This window comes from Gordionus sp. m RMFG-2023, chromosome 3, assembly GCF_954871325.1.
Source record: "Gordionus sp. m RMFG-2023 chromosome 3, tfGorSpeb1-WG-v2, whole genome shotgun sequence".
Taxonomy (NCBI): domain Eukaryota; kingdom Metazoa; phylum Nematomorpha; class Gordioida; order Chordodea; family Parachordodidae; genus Gordionus; species Gordionus sp. m RMFG-2023.
In genome coordinates, this window is record NC_088777.1 from 39,658,488 (window position 1) to 39,671,539 (window position 13,052).

General features: G+C 27.5%; 1 protein-coding gene across 4 annotated transcripts in view; it reads right to left on the reverse strand.

Moving 5' to 3' along the window:
• LOC135926410 (rho guanine nucleotide exchange factor TIAM2-like) overlaps window positions 1-13,052 on the reverse strand; it is a 46,597-nt gene that overhangs the window by 11,853 nt on the left and 21,692 nt on the right. For all 4 annotated transcript variants that reach the window (XM_065462279.1, XM_065462278.1, XM_065462281.1 and 1 more), the window contains 6 exons: window positions 9,066-9,209; window positions 8,318-8,500; window positions 4,511-4,851; window positions 4,008-4,164; window positions 3,183-3,347; window positions 2,447-2,627 (listed from right to left, as the gene is read on the reverse strand). In XM_065462279.1, coding sequence (XP_065318351.1) covers window positions 2,447-2,627; window positions 3,183-3,347; window positions 4,008-4,164; window positions 4,511-4,851; window positions 8,318-8,500; window positions 9,066-9,209 — 1,171 coding nt within the window. The remainder of the gene's footprint in view (window positions 1-2,446; window positions 2,628-3,182; window positions 3,348-4,007; window positions 4,165-4,510; window positions 4,852-8,317; window positions 8,501-9,065; window positions 9,210-13,052) is intronic.

The window sequence follows — 13,052 nt, forward strand, 5'->3', positions numbered from 1 at the left end:
TGAATATAAATAAATAAAGTGTTTTGTTTAGCCTTATACCATAATTTTTACACAATGCCCAAAAATATAAGGTTTCCCATCATGTCAATTTTTTTAACTATTATTTGAAGTAACTGGATCTACAGCTACCTTTTTCAATTTTTTATCAAGCATCCATATCTTGTATCTTATTAAATATTCTGAAAAAGTATCATATCTGTATTTATTTATATTAAAAAGTAATTATATCGGTATCTATACACTTTAAAAAAATTGTCCATCCCTTTATATTAGTAAAGTTGGACAGATTCTTGAAAATTATCTAGCGGCATATATATACAAATTAAATAATATATGTTTGCCTTAGTTACATAGAAGTATCTTATTAAAAATATCACAAAAATACAAGTTATAAAATTGCACATCTTATTAAATCAGAGTATCTTAAAAAGAAAATACTTTTTATAAAAAAAGATTCCATTATTTCCGCAAAATAGACTGAAATCAAGAAAAAATTAAGAAAAACTGTCCAACCCGTGGTTCACTAAAAATTGATATCATCTTTCTCACCCAGCTTCTATAAGGAACTGTGTGTAACCCAACAATAGGAATTGAAAGAAATATATCAATAACAGAAGTAATTTTGAGAACCATATTTCATGTTGACTGTTTCAACAAGCTGTAAAGTAAATTTTAAGTAAATGACACCAAATTCTGTAGTTTCGTCTTCCAGAGGCACTATACCAAAAATTTTCAAATTCTGTATGGATATTTTTAAACCGTCTAAAACACAGCAAAGCAAACACATAATATTTATATGATATCAAATTAAGAGAGGCTGTAGATAAGTCGCCCTCGGGGTTGACTGGCCATCCCCTATTGGGCTATTGTGTCTAAAAATTTTGTCAAAAATGCATAGCTATGACATATTCGATATAATAAAAAAAAAATTCCAAAATGTTTTTAGTACCGAGCACCAAATATAAAATATTTGTATAATTATAATTTAAATTTATAAAATAACACATTATTAATTTAAAACCACGGGCCTGAACAAAAGCAACTCTCGTTATCGTTTGGAACTCGGGTTCAGATAAAAATAATAGTTTGCTTGGTTGGATAAGTCTATGAATATATTATTCTTTATAGTTCATATTTAAAGATAAATTGTAAAATAGTGTGGCCAATCAAACGGCCAAGCAGACACTGGTGTTGACTGGCCATAGCGACTTTCACTCAAAAGGATTGGCTAAAAAACTGTTAGAGATTAGCTTTGAATTTAATTTTATTTTGTAGATTAATGTTTTGGGCTACACATATATAAAAATTTATTTAATTATATAAGCAGCTTTTAAATCTGTTAGCTGCCTCTAGCAAATATATGGCTACTTATCCCCAGTCTCAGAATAGACACCATTATAATTTGCTTTAAATGAATAATCAAAAAATCGAAATACCACAAATATTTATATTTTTATCCAAAGGGCAATCCAAAATTGGATGAAATTTAAATAAATATTCCACCCTATAAAATACAATGATTATTATTTTAATACAATGATGATTAATTTAATAAATGATTATTATTTTAATACAATGATTAATTAATATATGGAACAATCATAAAATTGATTTATCTAATTTACACACAACAAAAAAGTATAAAATATTTTAAAATATAGAGATAGGAAAAAAAGAAAAACAATGCAAATAATGTAAGAATCCACGAAAAAAATGTTAAAAATGAATATTAAATTTTTTAAGCAAAAATATACAAAGTATTTTTATAAAGGAAATGAACAAAAGTAAGATTCTACAGATTTAAGTATCTTATTAAAATGATCAAAAAGATACTAAGTACAAGGTGCAAAAGGATCTATTATTGTAGATATAAGTAAACGTCATACTGCCCATCTCTGTTTAGACGTAATCTAGTTAAGATACCTTACATATTTCTTATACATTATGGGCTCTCACGAAAAATTAAAAAAAGTGACCTCCGTTTACAATAAGCCTTCTTGGTTGGTAAAAAATATATAAATGTTTAAAATTTAAGAATAGAAAAACCAAGCAAGAACTTCGGTGGTTGAATAAATTTATTAGAAGCTAATTGGTTGTGACTATTCTTAGAAGACCAGGAAAATTTTATAAAATATTTCCAAAAAAATTTAAATGATTAATTATGAGATGAGAGTATTTGTGACTTTCTCCCTTGTGTAAATGAAAACAGAAATCAATCACACATAATATACAATATATATATATGTCTTCTATAAAATATATAACCTATCAATTGAATTTTCTAAATAACTCTATCAATTAAAAAATCTTACTACCTGGTGGTCTACATAAAGTAAACATAAATGAAGAACCGTCAGTGAATTCTATGCAATTTTACTGGGAATGCTTTTTTAAAGAAATTACATAGAATTTTTTTAAAGAAATGTCGTGTAATAGAAAATCTAACCTTTTTGATAACCGATACTATCTTTATTGACCTCAGCGATATAAACGACTAGTTCATCAGGTTTGTGTATTTTCGAACAAATTTCGGCTTGTATACTGAATCCAAATTTTTGCATTGTTGAGGAGCGGAGAAGCTCAACGTTAAAGACACTTTTCGGGCATAAATCTATTCCTATAATTGACTAAACATAAACAGGCAATTAGTTCCCTTTTATTAAATATTTTATTGATAATCTACCACCTTATATATTATCTTAAGATACTAATTAACAAATAAAGTTGTGGAAATAAATAATAATGTCTATTTTTTATGACAATATATTATTATTATACTATCTATAGGTACTATTAATTAGTGATCTGCATCGGGCCTAATTTTTCAAGCCCGGCCTGAATATTTTTCAAAACAGTTTTACCCGACCCGAACCCCAAATTTTTTTTAAAAAGTTTTGGCGGCCCGGCCCGAACCCGATTTTTTTTTAAAAAAAATGGCTTTTGCAGATCTCTACTATTAATATTAAATCTGTTTATTTAATAACAGATTCAAGTTTCATCAAGATATAATGAATTTAAAAATGTTATATGTACGTCAAAAATATGCAAGTTTGGAAACTTATAATATGAGATTTTGAAGTCACACCCACCCCCTCCCTCATCCTCTGTCTTTTTTAAACAAGTTTAATATTATAAATGAATGAGAACGTCTATCCTTGTATATAATAATTAAAATTATTTACATTTTCATGAACATATGTGTGGAGATCGGGCACCGTGTATTTCCCATTTGGTGATGCGTGCTTGAATTTAAAAAAATATTCACTCGGGTTGTATCGTATTTTGTAACATACAGTGAGAAGAAGGTCTTCAATAGTCATACGTTCATTCAGTGACATAACTAATTTCTTTTTTATATAATATAATAAAAGTTAGAAGGAATTAGAAAAAGAGAGGGGAAGGTAATATTATTGTCATAGGCTTATGGGACATAGAAGTACCTGTATATAAAAATACATTCTCAAAAGGTTAAACCAATTTTAAACACAAATATGCTGTTGTTGAGATATATAAATATTCAACTGTCTCAAATTCGTGGAATATTTTCCTAAAGAATCCAATGATAATAGCATGCAAGATTGTATTTATCATAAAATTATATGAAAAAAAACAGTTTATAATAATATTCACATAATAAAGTCTTCGAAATTATAAAGATCTAAAAAAATAGGTTCGATGTAGAGTTCTAGTATATATAATTGACGAATTCAGGGGAGTAGATAAGCAGAATATTTTCCCTATCTTAGAAAATTTACCAGTTTTTGTAAATATAACTTTAAGCTAATAAAAGATTTCCTTCTACACTTCTCGTCCTCCTTCATCTCTTAAAATGAATACAGTATTGTCAATATTCTCTAAAAAAGGAGTAGAAATTAATAATTATTTTAAATAATGACTATAATTAAATTTTGAGGGAAAAAGCCACATCCGTTTAAAAGGCAGAGATGACACATTTAAGTAAAACTTATGTTTAAAAAAAAATTATTCTATTAAGTTAATATTTTTACTTCGTTTCTCGGTAAATTGATCTTAATGACTTTATCCTCAAAATTCACAGTCCCGTTTGGTGTAACAATAACGTTTTCATCTACATTGCTATCCAGTAACGAGTTTACGCAAGAATTCATTAAATTCTCTACAGATTTCTTTGAGTTTTTAGGACCACTTTTATGAATTAAATTTAAATATATAATAAGATTACTATAATCGTAATCGTAATCGTAATAACACTATTCAGCACAATTCTCTTAAATTCTAAATTATCCCAGCAATTTGTTTCCCTTACGGCATGTTTCTAAAAAGAATTATATTAGGTTCCCTATAATAAAAATATTAAGAATTAATTATTATCATAGGATTTTAATTCCATTTTTAGTTGAAAATAAGTTAGTAGCATAATCTTAACCTTTGGGGGACCTTTCTTCCTCTTTTAAATTAAAAAATACATTAGTATAATGTTAAACATAGTAAACGACAACCGATCAAAATTTTTTAAAAATAATTTTGAAACTTGGTCGGGGTGTTCGGTTGGGACAAATATTCCTTGATATTGTGATGAGATTGCGAAATATGATTCGAGAGAGAATTTTTAAAGTGAGCTTTAGACGAGCCAGGTGACATTATTCGTTTTAAATTTTTTTCGACATCGGAGTTGGACTCATTCGATTTGGCGTCCATGAAAGTGGTAGACGTTGAAAAATACGCTCCCAACTTCCTGTTGTAATCATTTGTTGAACAATTATAGGATTGCATTCGGATGGAAACGTGGGCGTGGAAGGAGGATACCGTGTTGGAGATATTCATTTTAGATAGATACGATTTCATAGATTTCGAACTATAAACCATCAATGACTTTTAAATTTCGAGGATAATTAATTTAAAAAAATTATGTAATATATTAGTCATATTTTTATTCGAAGATGCATAATCATATCTAATTTAAATGCTGTCAACATTTTAAAAAATAGCACGCTATAGCGACAACTACTTTCTCCCCACAAAATAGCCTACCTACTCAACAACAGCAAAATAGTGAGTGAAGCTATCATTTCTAATATGTATCGTTGCTACTTTAAAAAATTATGCCTAATTTTTTTTTTCTTAGGAGCTAATATATATTGCAGTCCCATCTATATCTATTTTATTTAAATAATAGTATAAAATAGATCTCTATTAAAATTTAAAATATAAACATTAATTTTACACATAATAAAAAATTTCATATTAAAATATTAAATTTTATATTTAATTTTAATTAGTTCATTTTGTATTTGGCTTTTAAGAGAAAATATCGCTCGAAGTTTTTATTTATGAACACATTTTCCCGCTAAAAACAACCTTCTCTAAATGGGGAAGTCTCAACGGAATAACTGGATGAGAGAGAGATTGTATATTTTATAAAAATGGGGGTTTTAAAGGCGAAAACTCTTTATACAAGTTCTGAAATTGATGATATCACATAAATTCCTTATATAATCATTATTTATAATTATATTTTGATATTATTATCCTCATCAAAAATATCATCAGAAGATGCTTATAACGCGAAATGTTCTCATTTGTTAGGTGATTTTGTTTTTAATGTTGAAACTATGGTGAAACAGCTTGTGATTCAATTTAAGGATTAGCGTATATTTTATTATAGCATTCCTGTCTAATTTTAACCATTTTATTTATTCAAATTATAAAATAATTTATATTCATCATTTTAAAATTTTGATTAATTTTTTTTGAGGTAGCTAAATAAATAGCGCGTTTTAGCTACTCAAACTTTAAAAAATTAATGGGCCTATTAATTAGTTACTATTTTGTAAGTGGCCTCGCTACCGACTGCTACTCAAAAAATGTATAGCCGCTTCTGTAACAGATTGGTAATTTAATAATTTCTGATATGTTATTTAAGTGCTTAAACTTAATATATTTCTTTTACAAAAGTTGAAATATAAAAATTCGCATGACCAAATCTATTCCGACATAGGCATTAAATTGATTTTGACAATGAACTTTAAATATATACACTTAAATAGTCATGTTCATAGGCGTAGCGAATATTTTCCCCGAGAGGTACTTTGGGGGTAGCTTTCCTTCTTAAATTGTAATGGAGGGCTTAAAACCAACTTATTGCAGGCCTTTTAGAATTAAGAACGTGGTTATCTGGTAAATGTTGCGCGTTAACAATATAATTTTATTTTATAAGATTAAATCAATTGTATCATTGGATAGCATCATCATTTAACTACAAAATAAAATAAAACGCGGTTTTCTACCTTCTAAAGCAAAAGCTGTGGTTTTTACTATTTACCAACCACCCTGGGTAAGAAGGCAAGCCCTTTAGATAAAATAACAAATATCCAAATTTAACACACAAAACATCATTTTCATTGTTATAATTAAAACAAATTATAAATATTTAAAAAAAATAGTCTTCATAATTAAGGCATACATAAAATAGCTCATTACTGGAAAAATAGAGTATGCCCATTCAGGACAATTAGTGCATTATAACAAATCTTCACGCTTTTAACTGTTATTCTAATTTAGGTAGCACACTTCCAATCCTTTTTTTTAAAACTGTTTTACATTTTAATGATAAGAAATTATATGAGATGCAGTTATAATATTTTACAATTTTTTCCACTTTTTTTGTCTATTGGGATATAGGCCAAAGCCAATTTACTTTCCTAAAAAAATTTAACCCCTTCTTTGCCATCTACCCTCCTGAAAAAATTTTTGACCCCATACCCTCTAAATATTCTTTAGCAAAAATAAAATCTAAATCATTCAAATTAGCTATGCAAACCATATATCATCCATCCCTATTTCCTCCTCTCTCTCTTCCGCTCTTATAATATTTTAATAACAATCTTGGGTCATACCCCCCCCCACCCTTATGATAGAAGTATCTGTTCATAATTAAATAATAAGTCGGCTATAGATTCATCAGCTGTTCCAAGACTCACGTCAGCTTGGGCATCATCACGAATAAGGTCATCCAAAATGGTGTCATCTCTTTCGGCAGAAATAATAGGTTTTAGTGGTAGATTCCAAGTCAGGTTAAAATATTTTGTGGGGTCGTTGCCTCGGGAAATTCTCGCTTCACAATTTCCCATTTAATCCTTGCTGTATAGCTTCAGCGGTATTGAGTTAAATTGCTCCAGCAATTTTTGTAAAAAATCTAGGAACTCCGACCAAGTTTGAATACATCGCATTTTTTTAAAAAATATTCGAAAGAGTATTTTTGTCTTAAAAAATAGTTGTTTTTAAAGGTAACGAGTAACACGTTTCTTTTTTTTTTGAGCAACGGTAACACAAAAGGTTACTAAAAAAATTTTAAAATGGAAAAATTATGTTTTATTATAAAATATATCTTTTTAAATAATTAAGCCGAGTTTTTAATTCAGATCAGCCACCAAAGTTTTTCATTTTTATTTTATTTATTACATTTTGTTGTTGATTTTTTTTCTCGTATTATTAATATTTTTTATCACTCTTTATTTATTTTTATTTATTTAAAATGCTATAAAAATATATAAATAATATAAGTTATTTAATTAAAAATATCGACCTATTTGCGTTCCCAGAAAGGAGTTGTAGTAGTATTGGAATATTTCAAGTTAATTTTTTGTCGTATAAAAAGGAATAGTTAGTCTCTTTAGTGAATTGATTTTGAGACTAAGTCTAGACTTTGTAAGTGTAGATTTTACCATAATTTAAATATATAAGTCTTAATGTTCAACAGCTCATATCCAAAAAAACATATAAAAGTTTAAATTGTGATAAAGATAATAAAAAATTGATTTGAATTTTTTTGAAAATAGAGATCATTCTTTAAAAATTTTTTATAAATTCCTTCAATTAATATTTTTATTTATTAAATATAATAAAACTCTCCATCCTCTGCGCCAGTTAAACTTGTGTTTCGCATAGTTTGTTGGCTAAGTGCTCTTGTTTATCTGATCAAAATTTTGAAAATCAATTGCTAATAAATAAAAAATTATACAACACCTTATTTTATAATATATTATTTTTGTATAATTTTATTATCTATGGGAAAAAAAATAAATAAGAGAAAAATTATAATAATATTTAATATTTTTTTAAGTAACTCTTTTTTTGAATTAAAGTTTACACCACTATTAAGCATCCATTTTGAATGAGTATGACTCATATTTTTTACTACAGTATATTTAGTTGCTCAATGCGGCCAGTGAATTGGACATCATCATTCAATTTCGAAAAACAATCATATTTATTATTCAGTTATTCCAAATGAAATCATAAAAAGTTAAAAGAATAAAAATATACAACTATTTTTTACTTTGGGATTTGGAAGCTCGGAATTTAGAAGGGAAGCTTTATAACTTTGGTATCTATATTTTTCCAAGGCCATCTCTTCAATCCTGAACTCCCATTTCTTTATTTGCTTCAGTATCGCTTGTCTATTATTGGAATCAGAAACTATTGTTAATTGAGCTTCCCCCATATTTTTCATTCTTGTATCCTTTATAAATAAATTATTTTATATTATTTTATTCTTAAGTTATTACTTTCGCTGATAAGATTTTATTCTACACATAAATAATATCTACGTAAGTTAGTATCGAGTGTCTAACCACAATGATTATGCATCTTTTTAAAAATTGGCATTTTTTTTATATAATTGAAATCTTCTGAAACGTAACTATAACAGATTTCCTATTCAAAAAGCGAAATTTTTTTGAAATTACAAAGAGAAAATGTCCCACTAGAAAAAAATTAATGAATTCACTTGAGTGAATGTAAATCAAGACTATACTATAAATTCGAATTTAAAATAATAAACTTATTTAATGCACAAAGTTATGGCGAAAAAAAATTTGGTAAGAAAATATTTGAAATGCCAAAGAGCCTTTTGTACGGAAGTAAAACAACCAATCTTAAAATGGTCGTATATTATAAGCGAAAGTTGAAATATATTTTTATTCAAATCCAATCGTATATTTCTAATTATTTTCATATTTAAAGCTCTAGTATAAATAATAGAAAATACATTAATTTTATACAAGGAAATAAAATAATGAGAATACCATTTCGATATTGTAATTCAATTTGAAAATTTCATGAGTCAAGATTTTTATAATATTTTCTTTTCCGTGATGCCTGGCTAAGGATGCGGCGCAGGATATATGGATAGCTGAAATCCAATTTTCTAACTCAGGATAGGATCCAGCCTTTATCAGTTTTGATAAAAATGATAGAAATAAAAAGGATTTTGAATGTAAATTTAAATAAGTTACTTGAATAATTAAAATTCAAAGAATTTGTTGACATTGGCAAATTTGGTAAAATATAATTAAAATTATTATGGATTAACGTTAATAAAAAAATACAATGGCTACTAATCTAATATCTAATATATATAATTGCCGTAATCAAGAAATGAACGTTTTCGTATAACCTTAATGCTAATTTTTATTTTTGGTATCAACTTTCCTATCATCTTAATTTTTATTTTTATTTTTGGTATCAACTTTCTTATCATCTTAATGTTAAATAAATCGAAGGAGTCTATATACCTCTAATATTAAATAATTTTTTTTTAAAAAATAAACTTAAAAAAATTTTTTTTTTATACATCAACGAGATTCAAAACACTGACTTAACGTTCGATAGACAAACTTTCTTTCCAGTCACCTCCCTTCTATATTAAATTTTGTAATACAATTGTTCTTATATATGAAACTATATTATGATAAAGTAATTTAAATATATCAAAATTTATCTTTTTTATTGGAAGCTCCAAGATTGGGAAAATAATTTCAAAATTATTATTGGTTGACCAGGTTTGAGAAATTTTTTTAAAAATTATAATGGGTCGGGCTGGGCTTGAAAATATTTTTATAATATTTTTTTCAAATATATCAATATTTATCTTTTTTATTGGAAGCTCCAGGATTGGGAAAATAATTTCAAAATTATTATTGGTTGGCCAGGTGTGAGAAAAATTTTTTTAAAATTATAATGGGTCGGGCTGGGCTTGGAAAATATTTTATTTTTTTCATTTAAGCCTGAAAAAAATTTCAAATTGGCCAGGTTTAAGAAAAATTTTTTAAAATTATAATGGGTCAGGCTGGGCTTGGAAAATATTTTTGTAAATTATTTTGGGCTACGCTTGGGGAAAATTTTTCAAATTATTATCAGCTTGGACGCTTGGGAATTTTTTATTAATAACTATGGATCACACATTGACCTAAAATAAATAAACCAAGGCCCATAAAATCGTTGGGGAAAGTTTTTCAAAATCATCATGGCCTTGGACCTTTCTTGTGAATTTTTTTCAATATTAACTAATAGGCATAGATGATCAGTAATATTTTAACAAATAATATTGATATGGGTATCAATTAAAAGCTTTAAAAATATTTTGACTCAAAACATAGCATTTAAACTTAGTTTTAATGGATTGGACCCTGACCTGAAGGTGGGAGGGGGTTATTAAGAATAAAAATTGGATATTATTTTCAAATAATAGGTAACAACTATCATAAGAGTAAGGAGAAAATTCTCATTTCCCTTCATTTTTGACGGACTCAGCAATGCTGACTAAAGGGAGCTCTGGTACCTTAGTTATATATTTTTCATTTTGCCCTTCAAGAAAGATGGGTCATCATACTTTTCTCCCTTATTCGATGATAGATGAATCAAAAATGAAGAATATCTTATAAGGTGTGATTCACAAATTCCCTCTTTTTCGCCTAAATTTTAATATTTTTATAAAATATATTAATAAAGCATATACCATAAACACAAACTAATTACCCCTCAACCCCGTCATTCTTGACGGGTTATTAACTAGTTGTTTTATATTGGCGTATTGCAACTTTATGCTCTGCTCTCAAAGCCTATTTTTAGTATTTAACCGATAATATTTTCTAAAATTCATTGAAATGGGTTCAAGCTTCATTACCCACCAAAAGTAATGATTAGGGATTAGATCCTCCACAATCTTGCTCTCACTACCTTTATTTCAAGCAGTTTACTTTCGAAGCCCACAATAACATCCCGCACTTCACAAAATGACTTTTTCTTAAATGATGTTATCCTGCTATGGAGGACACGCGTCGATAATGTCCCATTGCCCGAATCCATAGACAGAAGGATTGGGACATGCTAGAGCACGCTTTTAACAGATCGTTCTCATTTAATGGATACGGGCATGAATTTATGGAAGTCATTCTTCCAAAAAATCTTCAACTTCAACTAACCAACAATGAGCTAACCCAGGCAATAGGAATCGGCCTAAATTGTATAATAACTTTTCCTCGCTTCTGCTGCAGAATCCCCATAAACAGCAAAAGAAGACACAGCTTACATTAAAGATAGTGCAAAGGACGAATTTTCAGGCACGTCCAATGCAATTCCTTGATTTAGCGACCATTCAAATCTGCCCAAATACCCTTTATACTTGAACGACCAGGACTTTTTAGATCCGATGGAAAACGGCCTGACGGAATCACCATGATACCATGGAAACGGGTCCAATTTTTGTTTGGGGCTATTCTTGCAACAATCCATTAGCTTTATCCAACCAAACTCCAAACCTACTTGAGCAAAAAGAACAACATAAAATTTCCAAATATTTGAAAATATCAGAAGATCACATCTTTATCCCAATAATATTCACTACCTTAACCTCCTTTGGTTAACTTGCATTATCATCTTCAAGGATTTTGGATCTCACATCCCCAAGCATACTGGCGATCCGCGATTCCTCAGATAAAGACTGGCTATAGCTAGGCCTACAAAAAAACGAATCGAATAATTCATTATTCTTATCCGTACGAATAATAAAATCATTATTCGATTCGATTCTAAAATTTTTCTAAAGCTTATAAAAAATAGATTATATTTTGCCAAAAAAAATTATAAATAGATGTGGATGTTATAAAATGACACTTTAAGGATTCTACTAAAACTAATTGTCATTAGCATTTCAAAATTTACAAAAAATAACAACGAAATAAAACCAATGATTTCATAACGTTATCCTAATAATTGGCCAAAAATACTTTTTAGAATTAGAATTGCTTATAAAAATAATAAATTTTTTCTATAATACGTTATCTCTTTGATCTAACATTCTAAAATTTTATCAAATATTTTTAAAAATGCACAATGATCTAATTTTATAGACATCAGAATATAATACAGAAAAAATATGATTATGCTAGATCCGAATTTGTCAACAACCAGTTTTTCAAGTAAGTCTTTCTAATGGTTTCTTCCTTCAAAGACTTTCTATTCTTAATTTCCATATTTGTCCTTAATGAGAATAACCACTTACATTAAGTAAGATCTCTGAATAGACAATATATAGCCATTTTCGACAACAAGAGAAAATGATCACTATACGGTCTCAACCATTCTAATGGGCTCTTACTAGAAGCTATTCTTAATTCATTAAAATATGTTTCAACCTCACATATTGATGAGATGATATTCTGTTTGAATATTTCATCCATTTTTGACTGGACTATTGTTTTTTGAGGTGAGTATTAATATTATAATTACTTTGTATTCATATTTTCTAATGAAGTTGTTTTCTTTATGCTATGCTATATGAGGTATGTAATTGTTCAAAGAATTCTATTATAAATAATTTCGAATTCTAATCGAATAATAAAAAATTTAATATTCGACGAATACTTTATCTCATTATTCATATTCGATTCGATTCGAATTGAATAATTGTGATTCATATTCGTAATACGAATCGAAGCGAATCGAATAATAATTCGTTTTAGGCCTAGATATACCTATCCTTACAGCGAATTATCAAAGTTTCAATGAGATTCTTTCCATGCTAGACTCACTTTTTCTTTCTAATTCTTATCATTTTACACTATATTACACTTTTATATTATTTAATTTGGAATTTTATTTTTCGTATATAAATTTTTTGTTGACTTAATATGAATAATAAAAATAATATAACATATATAAATAATATTTTAATTTCATTATCATTATTACCATTAAAATTTTTATTTACATAAACTCTATTATTTAATATT